At 35.0% G+C, this 18,865-nt stretch overlaps 1 protein-coding gene across 1 annotated transcript in view; it reads right to left on the bottom strand.

The window, feature by feature from the left end:
• LOC128999388 (beta-lactamase-like protein 2 homolog) overlaps positions 1–18,521 on the bottom strand; it is a 34,278-nt gene extending 15,757 nt beyond the window's left edge. Inside the window, exons 1-6 of the mRNA XM_054425871.1 lie at positions 18,108–18,521; positions 16,159–16,322; positions 15,505–15,622; positions 14,299–14,497; positions 11,787–11,912; positions 11,554–11,658 (exon numbers count right to left, since the gene is read on the bottom strand). Coding sequence (XP_054281846.1) covers positions 11,554–11,658; positions 11,787–11,912; positions 14,299–14,497; positions 15,505–15,622; positions 16,159–16,322; positions 18,108–18,235 — 840 coding nt within the window. The 5' untranslated portion in view covers positions 18,236–18,521. The remainder of the gene's footprint in view (positions 1–11,553; positions 11,659–11,786; positions 11,913–14,298; positions 14,498–15,504; positions 15,623–16,158; positions 16,323–18,107) is intronic.
• Positions 18,522–18,865: the final 344 nt, after the last annotated feature.

Raw genomic sequence — 18,865 nt, 5'->3', positions numbered from 1 at the left:
GTCAAGGCAAGCTGTCCAGAGTGTGGGGACTGTTTATAACGATTAGATAAAGGTAATATTAAAGGCATTCCTAAAATTCTATGGGAAGGGAGGAAAAGGGGTTCCGCGACGTAGGAATTGGTGAAGGAAAGAGTCAAGGCGAGCTGTAGGGAGTGTGGAACTGTTTATGACGATTATATTAAGGTATCTGCAATCCTGAATGTGATTGGAAGGGAAGGAAACAGGTCCGCGACGTAGGAAGTGGTGAAGGAAGTAGTCAAGGCGAGCTGTTCGGGATATGGAATCTGTTTATGACCCTTAGATAAAGGTATTTGCAATCCTAAAATGCTATGGGAAGGGTGGAAAACAGGTCCACGACGTAGGAAGTGATGAATGAAGTAGTGAAGGGGAGCTGTCCGGAGTGTGAAAACTGTTTATGACGATTAGATTAAGGTATCTACAAACCTAAAATGCTATGGGAAGGGAGGAAAACAGGTCCGTGACGAAGGAAGTGGTGAAGGAAGTAGTAAAGGCGAGTTGTCTGGAGTGTTGGATCTGTTTATGACCAATAGTTTAAGGTATTTACAAACTTAAAATGCTATGGGTAGGGAGGGAAAGGGGTCCGAGACGTAGGAATTGGTGAAGGAAGTAGTAAAGGCGAGCTGTTAGGGGTATGGAATCTGTTTATGACCATTAGATTAAGGTATTTGCAATCCTAAAATGCTATGGGAAGGGAGGAAAAGGGGTCCACGACGTAGGAAGTGGTGAAGGAAGTAGTCACGGCAAGCTGTCCGGAGTGTGGAAACTGTTTATGACGATTAGATTAAGGTATCTACAAATCTAAAATGCTATGGTAAGGGAGGAAAACAGGTCCGTGACGAAGGAAGTGGTGAAGGAAGTAGTAAAGGCGAGTTGTCTGGAGTGTTGGATCTGTTTATGACCAATAGATTAAGGTATCTACAAACCTAAAATGCTATAGGAAGGGAGGAAAACAGGTCCGCGACGTATGAAGTGGTGAAGGAAGTAGTCAAGGCGAGCTGTCCGGAGTGTGGAAACTGTTTATGACAATTAGATTAAGGTATCTACAAACCTAAAATGCTATGGGAAGGGAGGTAAACAGGTCTGTGACATAGGAAGTGACGAAGGAAGGTAAAGGCGAGTTTTTCGGAGTGTGGCAACTGTTTATAACGATTAGTTTAAGGTATCTGTAATCCTAAAATATTATGGAAAGGGAGGGAAATGGGTCCGTGACGTAGGAAGTGGTGAAGGAAGTAGTGTAGGCGAGTTGTCCGGAGTTTGGGAACTGTTTATGACGATTAGATTAAGGTATCTGCAATCCTAAAATACCCCCGCCGCAGCAAACCTGCAGACTAAGCGAATTTCCATTTGACTGATTGGATTTACACTGAAATGTCTACTTAAAAATATAACATTTATTCTTGATTTAAATAGAATTAGTTTAACAAGTACTTAGGTTTGCTGCATCAGGGAGGGTAAAACTGTTTTTTTTTTTTTTTTAATGTGAATAGTTTTGTAAGAAATAAAAACATTTTCCAAATTTGATCAAAATATGTTCACAAACAAGCAAACTACAACAGTTTACTTATTCTCCATAAGAATAACATGGGAATTTTAAATTTACAATTTTTTGGAATTTTCTCCGTAATAATTAGGCGCATAATAGCGCTTCAATATACTAAGTTATTTGTTTTTTTAAGCTCTACAAAATGGTTTGGAAAGAAATTGCTAAATTTTATGTTTTTTGGGTCAAAAATGGGAAAAACCTATTTTTACCCCGTAAAACACCCCGTAAACCCCCGTTCCCATGGTCCGATCATGCTGGATCGCGAACTCGTTCGAATAAACGTACGTTCACACGTTTGTACCAAATTTCATCAAAATCGGATCATTTTTGCTCGAGTTATCGTGCTGACGGACACATATATATATAAATATATATATATATATATGAATTTGAACGGATGGTGTTTTTGGCCTCTAGGGACCTCAAAACGAAAAAAAAAATCGGTCCCGCGTCCAGGTCTTACCATGAGTACTACGGTAATAGCTTATTCCCTATATGGGAAATTCGCTAAAATGCTATGGAAAGGGAGGGAAACAGGTCCGTGACGTAGGAGGTGGTGAAGGAAGCAGTAAATGCGAGCTGTCCGGAGTGAGGGAACTGTTTATGACGATTAGATTAAGGTATATGCAATCCTAAAATGCTATGGAAAGGGAGGGAATCGGGTCGGTGACGTAGGAAGTTGCGAAGGAAGTAGTAAAGGAAATGTTGTTCAGAGTGTGGGATATGTTTATAACCAATAGATTAAGGTATTTGCAATCCAATAATGCTAAGGATAGGGAGGGAAACAGGTCCGAGACGTAGGAAGTGGTGAAGGAAGTAGTCAAGGCGAGCTTTTCGGAGTGTGGGAACTGTTTATGACGATTAGATTAAGGTATCTACAATCTTAAAATTCTATGGGAATAGAGAGAAACAGGCCCGCGACGTAAGAAGAGGTGAAGGAAGTAGTAAGGTGAGCAGTGTGGAGTGTGGGAACTGGGAACCCTTTGTAGCAGTTAGATTAATGTATCTGCAATGCTGAAATGCTATGAGAAGGGATGGAAGCATGCCCACGACATAGAAAATGGTGAAAGAAGTAGTAAAGGCTAGCGGTGTGAAGTGTGGGCAATGTTTGTGGCAATTATATTAACGTATCTAAAATACTAAAATGCTATGGAAAGTGATGAAAACAGGTCCACGATGTATAAAGTAGTAAAGTATGAGCATAATGTGAGAACCGTCTGTGGCAGTTAGATTAATGTATCTTCAATGCTAAAATGCTAAGAGAATAGAAGGAAACAGGCCCAACGACGTAGGAAGTAGTGAAGGAAGTTTTAAAGGCTGGCAGTGGAGAGTGGGGGAACCGTTTGGGCAGTTAGATAAATGTATCTAATACCATTATACTGTACAGTCAATATACCAATATATAGTCAATTATAATACTTAAATGCTACGAGAAGGGAAGGAAACAGGTCTATGGCGTAGGAAATGGTGAAGGAAGTAGTAAGGCTTGCAGTGCAGAGTGTGGGAACTGCCTTTGGCAATTACATTAATGAATCTGCAATCCTAAAATGCTATGGGAAGAGAGGGAAACAGGTCCATGACGTAGGGGGTGATGAAGGAAGTAGTAAAGGTGAGCAGTGTTGAGTGTGGGAATGGATTAATGTATCTGCAATGCTAAAATGCTATGGGAAGAGACTGTAGACTATAGGTTAAAATGATTACAAAGCATAAATCGATACATATTTCGATACATGCAATCGTTTACAATAGAAATTTACAACTGAGTTAGAGGCTAAAAACGATCTTTACTCCCTAAAGAGTAAAAATGCTACTTTAGACCCGCAACGCATGCATTAAAAACGACTGTGTTTACTGCAGTATGACAAAAACAATATAGTATGAACCCCTGATGACTCCGCTCAATTTTGTGGATGCCTCTGCAAACGCCACCTAGTAAAAATTTATCTTTCTTTATTGCGTATGTGAAGTGGTAGAACATTATGACTATGGTAGATGTGTAATAGCATAGGCCTACCGTAAATTTGAGGAATCAAATTTTCTCAAACCGTGTCTTCTCCCTTTGCAAACGCAAAGCTTGAGTATAAATGCAATAAGCATTTTATACTTATATGCCAACCCCGTACAAAGGACGGGTACTCTGCTAATTTTTTTTTTTCCTAAGGACGCTAGGCACGGGCCTGGGATTGTTTGTCACATTACTTCAGGCTAGACCTAGGGGTTGCGGCATTATCACTTAGATAAAATCCATTGGTGACTTGGCGGGGATCGACCCGGGACCTCAGGGACTGAAGTCCCGCACTCTAACCACTACGCCAGCTCGCTCCCCAAACTCTGCTAGTACAGTTTATATATATTATATATATTATTATTATTATTATTAATTATACATATAATTATTAATTATGTAATATATATAATTACTAGCTGAGTACCCGTCCTTCGTACGGGGTTGTATACAATGCTTATTGTAGTTAAATACTCGTGCTTTGCATTTGCAATGAGAGAGGACACGTTTTGAGAAAATTTGGTTTACTATAATCTACGGTATACTTTAGTATATAGAATATCTACCATAGCCATAATGTTCTATCACTTCACCTAAGCAATAGAAAGAAGTAAAGTTCTCACACTCAGGTTTTTGTTGCTGCTTGGTTCAAATTAGCTGTTGTCATAAATGTATAAAGAACTAATTGCTGCACCCCGTTGGTAAACCGTATAACCTTTTAATGCTCTTGAATATCATAGAAACAAATTGTGTAGTTGAAACAAGCGGGCAAAATTATTTAATTCCTTTTAAATACTAATAATACCAATAATACTAATAAGGTTAACATGGGAAATTCTAGAGCCGCTGGGGCGGAGCCCAAAAGGATTTTTGAGGTGAGAATATGTCTATATGTTAATCGGGAATGTGAGCTATCATCATACCAAATTTCAACACAATCCGACCAGTAGTAAATGCGTGATTGAACTTCAAACAAACAAACAAACGAACAAACAAACAAACTAATAAACAAACAAACACACAAACTTTCACATTTATAATATTAGTATGATTAATATTATTATTATTATATTATATATATATATTAATATATATATTATATATATTATTTATATTAGTGGTACTCTGCTAGTAGTTATATATGTAAAATCATTTTTCAAAAACTTCCCCAACATAAACCCATAAGGATCAAGAACATTTTTTGGGTTGTCATCATATCACTTCATTTTAGGTTCCACCTGAAACAGGGGTTTTATTTTTTGGGGGAGGGTATAGTATACTTCTGCCAAGAACAATAAATTTAAACTAGTGAACCTGTGCGGTTCAATGCCCCGCAAAATGACTTATGAATCTAGAAAAGAAAATTCATCGTATTATATATTGACTCGACGTCGAAAACTAAATGCAGTAATAATGAAGCCTTGGAAGGGAAGCAGTTCAGCCATTTTCTAGCTGTATGTGTATTATATTTAGTAAATTAATAAGTGTTCAGGTTCAAGTATGTTATAGGCAGTGAGCAAGGTTATAGGGTAGTTATTTTTAAAAGATTTTTAAAACACATTTAACAAAACATTTTATCATATCAAACCAATAGGATTATGTAGCATATTTTGAGGGTCATAAAAATGCTGCTTGAAGAAAACACACTTTTAAAAATAAACACTAAAAAACAATATTTTTATCACAAAATCAATTCCATGAATTCTACGATTTTAGCCTTAAAGTTACCTTCAGAAAGATTACCCTGGTCAGAGTTTTCCGTAACGAATATGCGTATCATATTAAAAGATGTAGCCTTACTTAAAACAACATATAATATAGTTGCTCATGACTCAATTGGTCTGGGTAAGAACAGCGCTGCAAATACCAAAGGTAACAGAAATTAGTATCTTTCCATTTTGAAAGGTAAGTTTGTTTCAGACGGGTAAATTTTTATCCTCGAAATCAAAATATGTCTCCACTCACTTGTTCCAGTTAAGACTTTACATTCTATTAAGTTGTTAACCATTGATTCTGATCACATGAAGCCTTGTGCCATTAATAAGGCCCTTTTTGATATATTAATATTCCTCATCAATAAAACCACTGCCCCCTTTTATTAGTCTAATCTGTTTCTTGGCAATCCACTGACCTCTATATTTAAAAACTCAGTTGGATTTTCTAGATGGGTGTCTCCGCCTTCGTCTGTTTTTAAGGACCCACTCTTCTTCCCCTTGGTATACTGACAATTAATTACCTGACTTGTCAAGTTCATGTAGTAATTCAATAATACTGTTAGTTTATAAAGAAAATTAGATCAAAGTTACTTGGCTTGGTGCTTTCATAACTGCAAACTCAAAATACACCCACAAGTAAAAAAGAATGGTTAAAAAAACTATGTGTAATAACATTATTCACATGAAGTAGATGATTTGTTTGATTTGTCGATCAGCTGTTTAGTTTCAAATGAATTAATAATGCCAAAGATTTGTGATTTAAATACATAAATTATTATAGTAAAGTTTTCTAAATCATGGTAACTTGTTCTCCACTAAATTTTACTATTCCCAGCATTAAAATAAAGTATTAAGATCCATTATGGGTAAACTTTAAGGTACACAATCCTTGATTGAAATGTAGTAGGTATACATTAAGAGTCATAATACACAGCAATTATTATGTAGTAGGCTTTGACTATTTTCAAGTAGCAAACATATGTTTCTGTAAATAAAAATTATCTCCCATGTTATCCTTATGGAGAAATACGAAACTTTAAAGGGCTCCAGGGCCTCAATATCTCATTATTTCCCTAAAAAGAAAGTTTCCTGCACAACTTCACGTTACCCTCTTTCCAATGACACCAAAAACATGTCAATCGGTTCAGTAGTTTCGGAGGAGTAATTGTCACAAAAAACCTGCTTGCGTATTAAATAAGTACGAGAGGTCGTCCAGTGGTCGAAACTCGACCAAAAATATGTAATGTACTCACTTATCTATTTTCACCCCACACTGTAAATAAAACATGTGATTGGAGTTTCCTCCATTTGTTTTGATTTTCTGTTTATATTTCGTTGTTATTTCGTAACCAGCATAGCAACGCATAAGATCCATGTTAATTTTTTCAAATTTTTAAACTCATTTTTTGTGCTTATCTTTGAGCCTATTTAAATTTATAAAGGGATTCTGCACACCTACAGGAAAATAGCTTTCCAACGGTATGCGTAGATTTTCCCTACGATTCACACGAGCTGAGAAAAAAGGTTTTAAAGAAACATGCTTGCCTATTAATATATAGATAATATATAGATAGATAGATAGATAGATAAGATTTGACTTAATTACAACAAATTACAGTTTTGGTTTATAATTTGAAAAAGTTTATTTTAGATTTTGAGTCCGTGGATATGTATTATTTTTTTGTAATAATACTATTTGCTATTTACTAATTATGTTTTTTATAAGGTAGATAAAATTAATTGTCCTGTCATTGATCCTATAAAACAGCCTGAAAACTCTACTCCTGTGCTACCCAAATTAACAGGGTGTGGTTGTAATAAAATTAGCTGTTTGAATAAATAAACAGGGTAATTTTGATACATTTTCCTAATTATTTTAACAGGATATCATAAGTAACACAATCGTATACTGATGCTGAAGTAGAACTGTATATTTGTAAAAAGTGTTTAATACATTTTAAAGGCATCATTGTGAACTTTCAAATCAGAACTTGTATTTATTCACAAATTATCGTGTTTGGCAACATGAATCCTTCGTTTCCACCAGAACAGGAGCAGCAAGATTCTTCCTTCAAGCTAGAATTGGTTGAAATAAGATTGAACAAGGTGGAAGAGCTTTTAAAGTGCATGGAATCCAGTCAGTGTACCAACTCAGGTAATTTTCGCTCTCTAGATACAATTGACAGATCAGTAAATACCAACGTGTGTCAATCTGATATTGAATACAGACATGACACCTTTCATTTGGATGAAGACTATTTTCCACATTCTTACTTCAGAGACATAACAAAGTCTATAAGCTTGCCTGGATTTCAGTTTCTTGGAGAAAGGAACCAACCTCGATTGCACACCTATTTGTGGGTATCTATCCAAATGTTAGCATTACTGCTGAGCCTCTTTTTCATCAAGGAAGAGTATGACAGCTGGCAAAGTACACCCGTTATAAGATATATCTCTAATAACTTAACTTTGGCCAGTGAAATCCCATTCCCAGCTATAACGATGTGCTATCCGCTCGAACCCATTATCAGATCAGATTATGCTGGAGTAGTAGAGACTTGCTGGAAATGCAAATCCAATTCCACGTATGATAATCAAGACGATAGCATTGATCAAGATCACAATAATTACCATAGTTATTGTTTTAACGAAGATTGTACCCATGAAGAGCAAGCTTCCTTAGGCTTAATCTATCTTCTTTGCTCATCTCTATTGCCTTCTAATCTACTGTTATCAAAAGTATTCCATGAAAAGATTCAGCAAACTATAAATTTTGTAGATTTCCCAAACTATGCATTTCAAGCTATCAGTTTACGGTACGACATTAATTTATTCAAAGAGTTATCTGAAGGTGGACTCGGGACAGCGTATGAATCAGGCTGTTTTTATAACCACTGCCAATATTCCTTAACAAATCAGAGTGTGTGTATAACTATTAATGGATTGCATCATGAAGACATTTACAAAAAAACTGCAATTCCTATTTTATCAGCAAAACATGGCTCCAACATAAATTCAGAGAAAAACTACACTGGGGAAAATTTGAACTTAGAAAATGCACTCTATTCTGGCGGGAATATACATACCATACCAATGTACATTACCAATGATCAAGCCATCCGTCTCAAGTCACATATTATTACAGACGAACAAGAAGGGGAACCATGTTTTCAAGAAAATAAGGCACAAACATCTTTTGCTGTACACAGCCCTTTTGAAATTCCTTTTAACTTTGAAAATGACTTCATTCTTGAAGGAGGATTTGTAAAACATTTGAAAGTGATTCCCAAACTCTTGACAACAGATGAAGGCATCAAAACCTATTCGTCTCATCAGAGAGGTTGTTATTTTTCCTATGAAAGAGAGTTGTCCATGTTCAAATTCTACACAGAAAAAAACTGTGAGACTGAATGTATTGCTAACTGTTCTCTAAATGTGTGTGGATGTGTTCCATATTACCTGCCTCGACTCAACATTTCCACAAAGATCTGCTTTCAAGAATGTTCTATGAATAAGGAAATGTGTGACTGTGGATGCTTACCGGACTGTATATCCTTATCTTATGAACTTAAAGAGTCATATAAAAGTCGCTCAAGTTTGAGAAAAAAGGAGTTGGGTTTATTGCTCGGGAAAAGGGATGTTGGGGGAACTTCCGGATCAATAGATTTACATTACAAAGAAAAAGGATGCTATGCTACAGTCCGAGTTGGTGTAAGCATAACCAACATGAGTCAGTTCTTGGCTTACTGTATCAGCATTTTTGGGATGCTTAATGGTTTTAATATTATGGTTGTATTTGAGTTTTTGTACTTAATAACCTTCAAGCTATGGAGCTCTGTAAAAATGTATTTGAATTAAATTGATTTCCAAGCAAGATATTTTTGGATAAAAAGGTAATCACAAAAGGTAATATGTATTAAATATTGAAAAGTATACAAGCAAATTGAAATATTTCTCCAGAAACCAATCAACTTTTTGATGAGTAGCACGTTTAAATTAAAAGCACAAGATTCAAAAGATTGAAATGTCTTATTTATCAATTCTGGAGCAGTGAGATATACTTTTTAAATGTGTGTTTAAGAGTTTATCGTGAAACACTGTAAAAAATAATTTATTTTTTTTTTTTAAGCTGCATGTTTTTTTACAAGTTATTATAAAATGCAATCCTCTTTGATGTTATGCAGCCCTTAATTTGCCTTTGCATTTAGCTATTAGTAGTGACATTTGTTCCTAATTGTTTGCTGTATGTTAATGAAGTCAGTGTTCAGAAACTTTGTGATTAAAGCACAATGTCTAAACGTTTGAAAATGTTCTTTAACAATAAATAAATGAAAATGTCTATACTACCGAGTGTTTCTTTAATAGGATACATCCAAGTTTTTCATAGCTACTATTATCAAATATCTAGTAGACTCTAGAAGACTAAGTTGAGCCTGATCAACTACAGCAAGTTACACTTGTTGTTACGCACATGCCTCATAACGTCTTAACTAATACCGGTCCCGGGGTCATCAGTCACTGTGGTTGAGAGGTTATGAGCGTCTTAAATGTTTAAATAAGCGTTCGTGTGGCATTTCATTTGTAGCGGTGCACAGTAAGGAACGTTTGCAGTGTGAAGATTGATGTCTAGGCACACACACGGAATAGCAAATGGTTATCTTGAAAACGAAAACCCATCAACGATAGTTAGAATGTATTTATTTCATGTAATTGAGGGAATTGGTCCTTTAAAGTCGACATTAAGTCTCTTTTATTATATGAGTTCCATAATATTATGGAAAGATAAGCACTGTATATTCTTCTAATAACCTGCAAATAGCTGTACCCACGGGCTTTGCCCTGTTTAACTTCACAAGTGAGCTCGTTCGCATGGCTCAATCACGTCCTGGTTGAAGTTCTCACCTTTAGGTTGGAGCTCGTTCGCTGCGTGTACTGGCCACAATAACCGTTAGGGGGTAGAGAGATAAAAGATTCCTCTGCTCTAGGTCCAGGCCAAATATATACAGGGTGTATATAATAAAGTCCCGCACGGGCTTAATATTTTCTAAACGACAACAGATATATCAATAAGATTTGGTACATCAGCACCACACCTAAAAATCTACTTTTTCAAGGAACTATGAATTTTCTGTCATATTATGGGGACGTCCCCTAAGGAGTCGGAAGGAAATTTTAAATAGAAGCATAGGTTGACATGTACATCAAATTAAAGGTCTTTACTAACAGAATATAATGCCGCAAATTTGAACTCAAACGGACAACCGAGCCAAGAATGACAGTTGTTCAAAGATTCATTTAATTTGCATTCCGATTATACGCTTACTCCTCAGGGGGCACAGACCTAGGAATCGGAAGAAAATTGTTAACGTAAGCATAGGTGGATATGCACATCAAATTAATGGTTTTCACTAGTAGATTACTATGCCGTAAATTCAAGCTCAAAAGAACGCCTGAGTAAAAAATGGCAGTCGTTCAAAGATTCAAAATGGCAGATTCAAGAAATCTTTGAACGGCTGCCATTTTGCACAGGATCAACCTTTTGAAGTGCGGTTTACGGCATTGTATTCTACTAAAAAAGACCTTTCATTTGATGTGCATATTGACCTATGCTTCCATTTAAGATTTTCTTCTGACTCCTCTCATGTCCCCATGCATGAGCATGAGCCCCATGAGCATTGTGTCCATGATATGACAGAAAGTTCATAGTTCAAAGTCGATTTTTAGGTGTGGTGTTGATGTACCAAATCTTATTGATTTATCTGTTGTCGTTTAGAAAATATTAAGCCCGTGCGGGACTTTATATAGACCCTGTATGATGTTTTTAAAGATCCCTAACGTCAAAACTAGATATTTTGAATCTCAAAACTAAAACTTAAAAAATAGAATTCCAAATCTTGATACCTAAATGCAAAATGCAAAAACTTGCCTGGTTCTTGTGTAATCAAACCTGAAAGGATTTAGACTGCCTTATGTGTCTAATCATATACAGTATATTAAAACATTTAAAACGTGACAGGATTTTTTTATTTCAAGATTCTGAATCAACCGCTTGACGGGTTTTCATGGGTTTTGTGTTAAAAAGAAATATAATTTTGAGAACTAGGGAATGTCGAAGCCATCAATTTAGTTTAGCTATCAGCTTATTTACGGTCTGACGTGGTCAGCTGTGACACAAGTTCTGATCGAATCTCAAAACCCAAACTCTTCCAGATTTTTGTGGTTTTTGTTCACTGAAGGATACATTTACAATTCTTAAAGTAGGTACTTACTTGCCATTTGTCATCAATTTCAATGACCTTTTCTTCTTTTACAAGCTTGATCAAATGTTTAATAACATTATTTTCTGCAGCCAATAAAAGTCGTTCATCTAAATCCTAAAAAACAAACAAAATAATAATGAACATTTATGGTACATTATCATTTTATTATCATTATCCATTTTTGTAACTCTTGTTGGAAAATTTATAGTTCTTTAAAGAAATATACAATTTTCTGAACTTACAGAATATATGGTTTGCACAATCTCAGCAGCACTAAGAGGTTGATGCGCCATCTTTAGCACACTCACAATTTGATCTTCTCTATTTTGTCTATGAGCAATGTAGTATGCCACTACTTGATCTGGGTTCTGTAACAAAACTACATGAATTACATTTTAGTTGACTAGAGAGTATATACTTTTTATTTAACCATTATAACTTCAAACTTATTAAATTTGATAGGGAATTTACTAACACACCTCTGATGTAATTGTGACTCAGTTTAGGCTTATCAGTTATCTTACACTATATGTGAGTACAGTCGATATGATTAAAATGCTACGTTGACTGTATAAAACTGGACATTCTATTCCCATGTTTAAGTTGTAGCCAGTTTTAGAATAAATATTATCAGAGTTGAAACGAGTCAACAGAATGTGCTTACAGTAGACTCCCTCTTATCCGGACACCTTTTAACCGGACATCGGTTCAACCGGACTACACTCGGCGGAAATGACATCTCTTTAACCGGACAATTTTTATCACCACATTGGTTTAATCGGACTAGATCGGCAGGAAGTAGGCAGTACTGTAACGACTGTTCTCGTGGGAAAGATTTGAGACCAGTGATCACATGTCTAAATACAATGCTCTCCTAAATTTAAGTTGAATATCACAGTAAACAATCCGTTTTAACGAGTTTTTGGGGACGTCGGTTTAACCGGAATACCCGTTATCCGGACTGGCCTCGGTCCTGAGGAGTCCGGATAAGAGGAAGTCTACTGTATGTAAATTCAGTGGCTAACTAGTCTGACTGCGCCCCGATGCAAGTATTCCCCGTGCGCCCCTATTCGCAGACTTAATCTCCACTCCCCCAAATAATCTCCAAAGTAACTAACAATGACATTTCTCTATACTTCCATACTTCCTGGATACTATTTCACTACACACGACATTGTGCAAGCTCTATCCAATTAGAGAAAGGTTATTAAAAGAAATATAATTTATTATGTAGAGTAGGTAACCATAAAGTGAATTATAAAAAAAATATTGTTAAAAAAATTCATTGAAAGTAAAATTAAGTTTGTAAACATTTCCAAACACCATTAACATAACTGAAGTAAGGATTAGCCTACATACACATTAATTAATGTACTTATTAGGACGATAAAATATAGACTAGCCTACTTCTTACTTTACTTAACATTTTATATTTATTCAAAACCCTATATAGTATACATGATATCGCAAGCTACAATATAATGTTCATGTTTCATCATTCAAAATTTGATTAGGTAATTTTACTAGAAGATTCATTCTTTTAGAGCTGCCTACAATTCATAGTTACAATTCTGTATTAATTTCTATTCCCTGACAAAACCCCTATGGCTCATTACTTGATACTTACTTACTTACTTACTTAAGTAAGTAAGTATCAAGTAATGAGCCATAGGGGTTTTGTCAGGGAATAGAAATTAATACAGAATTGTAACTATGAATTGTAGGCAGCTCTAAATTTTGTTTGTTTCTAAACATTGTTTCTATGACCGGTTTTGCTAATTTTTTACATCTAATAACCGAGCTCTTTCATGTTCAATACTAATTAAACTAAGATCAAGATTACTAAATAATACTAAAAGATTTTATCTGTCTATCTTTGTAGCTAACAACGATAAGTAAACAAGAGCAGTCTATTCTTGTGATAAGAACGCAATAAGCGCAGATGTGCACGTCGCACCAAGGAGATCATGATAATAGTAAACAAAAGAGTCACTAACATTCTGTTGTCAATGTAATGGAATGAAGTACCACAAATACATTTTTTTACATTTATTTTTTTGGTAAGCTACAGGGAGATATTTTTTTGCTAAACATTTTCCAGAATATCAGATTTTTGCGCCCCATGAAGGCCTGCACCCCTGTGCACCATATTGGTTGCATTGGCGTAAGTTACGCCAATGAGTAACTTACTGATTCCTATCAAATATGCCAATTTGTTTAACCAAGCTAACTTTAAAGGACAATTTGTCATAAACTCCAGCATTGTTTATGTCACATCAACTATCACGTGCAGTGACATAAACTAAGGGAAAAAATAAGTGGCTCATTTAACTATGGGTTTTAATGAAAAACTAGCTACAGCTGGTCCTTATGTCTGCTTCAGTATACAAAAGTCAATAATTGAACGGAAACTGATTCTTTGGCTTAAATTATTTAATTAAAAGTTTCAGCAGGGTAAATTTTCAAATCTTTTTCTAAACCTACAGATTCTCAAGATCAAAGTGGCCTGATCAAAAGCCTGTATAGGCTACTGTTAAGTTCTGTAGTTATCAAGTTATCCAGTGTATAGGTGTATATAGGCCCTCTATATGGGATAGTATTGAAATACATGTTTCAAACTGTATGAGAACATTTACTGCTTGAACAAACACCACAGATAGTTAGGCCATTGTTGTAAAGTTCTGTCTTCAGATTGTATGACAAAATTTAGGCCTATCGTCAAAATACAGATTCTCAAGTAATGAAATTGCTAACCTCAATCACAGGACCGTGTCCAGGGAAGATGACTTTAGGCTTGGCATCCTTTATAACATGTAGAGAGTTCATGTAATCTTTTAGATCTTCAAACACAGCCGTGCCTTCTCCCAAAACTGTGTCCGCGCTGAATAACACACCATCTTCATCCAAGGTCAGCACTACATGGTCCGTTGTGTGTCCTGGAGTGTGTATCACTCTGCAAGATAAAATACAGATTTAATCTAATTAGAGGCCTGCGGGTATCCCACTCAGTCCTGAAAAAATTAGTAATTCAACTACTACCTATCCAAAGGGTTGGTTTATTTATCGAACTAGTACTTGCACATTTTCTAGCGAGTCTTTAGGGTGGTGTCAAGCCAATCAATATACCTGTAGTTAAAAGTGAGTGTTGGCAACAATTGAAAGTTTTTAAACTGGACAAGAATTGTGTATGTCAAATTGTTTGAAACTAATTAGGCCTAACTTGAACTTTACCAACATACTATTCAACAGTATATGTACACAAAACCCAAAACATGTTTTTTGCATGAAATTAAATGTAAGCGTATGGGACAACAAGGGGTCAACTAATCCAAATGGACAGGGTTAACCTTTATTTGTAAAACACTGGGGTACAAATAATTATTTTTTTTAGCAATAGGTCTAGCTGTCATAAAAGTTGGGCATTTTCATGATTTAAAGGTTGATTATTAAAAAAAAAACTTTAAAACCTACATCTGCCACCTCATTCTCATTACCCAATCTTGTTGACTTGCAAACTCATTAAATTTTATCCAGCTCTTCAAATTCATACTAAATATCATCAAAATTGTATCAAAATTATTCCAGTTAGGCTTATTGTGTTCAGGGACACATAAAGAAAAATTGTATTACTTAGCCTGTAACATTCAATAGTCTTCTTATAAAAAAAGGTGCATATGAGTAATATGCTATTTAAAATACATTTATACTGAGTAAAACAATTGGACAGTAGTCCTAGTCAAAAGAAGAACAATTTCCTATTTTGTTAGTGTAGGTATTCATCTTTCTGATTTTTATTTATTTGCTCACAGTAACTACCATTTTACAAAAATACTGGCAACAAAAGAAGTTAAGTAGTAACCTGATCAAGAGGTAAATAGATTTAAAGTGGCCAACCAACGCAAGCATGTATATTTTTAATTTTACTGCCACAAGTCACTGAATTTTAATACTTAGGTCTACCTCAATGAGGCCCCTTCAGTTGATAAAACTTGACCGTTAGATAAACAGTTGAATGGTATTTCAGAGGGTACTAAATTGCCGTCTTCGTCTATTTGTTGATACTTCCAAACTTTGCAATCTGTAAAAACAAAATTTGAAACGATACCAACAATTAAAAAATTTTCTAGACAAAATTAACCAACCGTTAATATTTCTCAAAGCAAGCTATGAAAAGATTTGAATGTGGCAAATGGGTGAAATGCCCTTTGACAGCAGGGCAGACACCAGCTTATTTTCTCAAGTTTGTCAATACCAAGAATTTAAGAATTTCTCTAGCCTACAGTTTTAACAACACACAATTTTCCTGACAATATCATTTAAGGAAACTAGGTAGGCCTACAGTTAAATGCAGTTGATAGACCTTATGTCTCTGATGAACATGTGGCATAGCGGTGTGGCATAGCAAGAGAGCACTACTTAATTAAGGTCATATTAACAACCAACAAATAATAGAGGTACAATAACAAAGGTTGTGGTATGGTATACTGACATATTCACAGAAGATTAATACATTTTGATTAATATGGGGATTTGTTTAATTTGTTTTAAATTTTTGAGGTTTGATTTGTTTGGTTAAGGTTCAACCGTAGGCATCCTTAATTGTCAAAAGCTTACCTGACTTGGTCAATTTAAGTACATCTGGAACTCCCCCTATATGGTCATGATGCCAATGACTTACAACAACATGTTCAATATCACATACTTCATCTTTCAACACCTTGGACAAGTTGGCAATGTATTGAGGGACATTTTCATCTCCTGTATCCAATAGTATCCGCCTGGAATATTATGAGTTAAAATTACAGTTCATAATTTTATAGCTGTGAAATGCGTAGGCGTAAGTTACTATTATAATAAATTCATATTTAGCTTAAAAGTGAGGAAACCGATGGTTTGTTGGCTAACTTAGGCCATGTTTGTCCGAACAGTGTGAGATTCTTAAGTTTAGAAGACTATACATTCCTCGGGAAAACTTTGATATCCAACTCCAGAGTAAGTATTATCATAGATAAAACATACTCCCTTAGTAGATTTCTCATCCTTATGGAACAGCTGAAGACAATTTGTATTGTTAGTTCATGTACGGTTTATGTAGAGGTCGTGTTTTGTTTACAATTTGTTTCCCGTTATTACAGCCATTTAAAACCTCGTTTAACCAAATAATACGATCTAATCATAAACAATAACTTGTCCCCTAGTTATATAACCAAACAGTAAAGCACAAATCAAGAAATTAGCCCTAAAATAATGGAAACAAAGTTTCATCGACACTAGCGCCTTTGTGTCACCATACATGAACTAGACACGAAAAACGTGCTTCAAATTTTACAATGGGATGAGAAGTCTACTTGTGTTGGTTAGTCTATGGTATTATTAATTGTTATAAGTTTGTTTATTGATAAAATCAGTAGGTAGGTCCTTTTATGTTTTGATAGTAGCCTACAATGGAGTCGCATATCAAAGTTTTGAACAATCCTCATTGTCAAGAAGACAAATTAGTAATGCCATGTTCCCCATGTTACTCCAAAACCTGATTAAGTTGCGTCCAATAAATAAATACTTTATTGTCTGGACAATATAAATTGTATCGACAGTACAATTAGGTTTAGTAGCCTAATAAATAAAACTCCTTAAATTTTGATGCATTTTTCATAGATTGGACCTTGTGGGACACCTGATTTTGTTTCAAGTTTTTTTCTGAACCACGGTATAATATTTTACATTATTGTTGTTATCAATAAATGGAATTTAGACTGACTGCTGCCTGTTACTAAGGTAAGATTCAAACCATTGTAGTGCAATTCCTCTTACTTATTCCTATATTATTTAATTTTGTTAAAAGTTTGTTATGACAAACCATATTGAAGGCTTTTTAAATCCAAAAAGAGTGCAATTACATTATTATTTCCATCAAGATGGAAGGTAGGTTAGGCTAATATTTAATTACTTCAAATATAGCGTTTGTGGTTGATATTTTCTTTAGAAATCCAAATTGATTTTTTGATTTTTATTTTTTTTTTAAATGAAAGTCTATTCAGAATTATTCTATCCTACACATCAGTGTGTTATGTAAATTAGAACCGTGATGTTTAACTGTGCTTTGACATATTGGACACAAACAATGTCAAGAGGATGAGTTTCTTACCCCAGTTGTAGTATATAAGCTATCGATATTGGTTGGTGGTGAATTTTACATTGTGTCACTGTACTATTCTAATTAGCCTACAAAAGAAAGATTTCCTATTTCTAAACTAACTATTCTAATTACTGATTACAAAAGAACTAGAGGCCTATAGGCCCTAAAGTCTCTAAAACTTTACACCAGACAGTCATCAAGGTCCGGTCCTCAAACTATGACAGGGTTTACATGGAAGCCTATAAGCAATGCTATATCATTAACTCTCCGTTTGGATGTCCTGCCGTAAGGATAAATAGGCATAAGCTAGTGCATGGGCATAGCTGGTTAACCTTTTGACAGTAGGATCTATTCTACATTTAGAATAAGATATTTTTTATAGGGCCTAGGCTAAGCTTACAAAACTTTAAAAAAATCATTATGTCACCTCTTTCCAGTTCCAATTAGATATGTATTAGTTCCTTGTAAGGTCATGGGCCCTGGGTTGCATCCTAGTATTGAAATGACCCTAGAGGACAAACGAGCAATCTCTGGGACACAAGATTTAAAAGCCATATTTATCTATACAAAGTTAATTTATTTGTTTTGTAATTAAAAAAATATAGAAAAGTTTTGTAGTATCATTAGGCCTAGCCTATGTTTTAATAACAAAGCTGAAAAGTTGATGTTCTGCAGCTACACACTTCATCATCTTACAAAAAAGCATATTTCACTTTGAAAATAATAAAAGCAACACTTAACAAAATACTATACTAAATTAATAAAAATATAGCAATCTAAACAGATTAAAATTACTGATAAACAATAGAACTTGAAAGTTCAATAGGTTAGGTTAGTGGATGTGGATACTCGATACTGATGATAACTGATAACTACTGATAATATAAAAAAGAGTTTACTTCTTCTTCTTAGTTGTTTTGTTTGTTTAAGCAAAGAAAATAAACCTAAAGGTTAGCTTAGTGTTGCGCTGCAACACTACGTCACAGTGGTGGATAGTTGTACGGCTCTTTTGGCTCTTGCTCTTACCATTAAAATCTTACAAACAGCCAGCTTGTTTATTTACCTAAAACATATGGGAATGGCGATGGCTGTGAATTTATCAATGAAATCTATCCACTAGTGTGACGTCATATGGATCCTGCAGCATGGCCTGTTTTTTTTTCTAGTGGGGCCATGCCTGGTTAG

This window comes from Macrosteles quadrilineatus, unplaced genomic scaffold (genome assembly GCF_028750875.1).
Source record: "Macrosteles quadrilineatus isolate MER2022 unplaced genomic scaffold, UCM_ALF_1.0 Scaffold_8__2_contigs__length_117827958, whole genome shotgun sequence".
NCBI lineage: Eukaryota > Metazoa > Arthropoda > Insecta > Hemiptera > Cicadellidae > Macrosteles > Macrosteles quadrilineatus.
The sequence above is the reverse complement of the archived record's forward strand: the minus strand, read 5'-3'. Positions and strand labels throughout refer to the sequence as shown.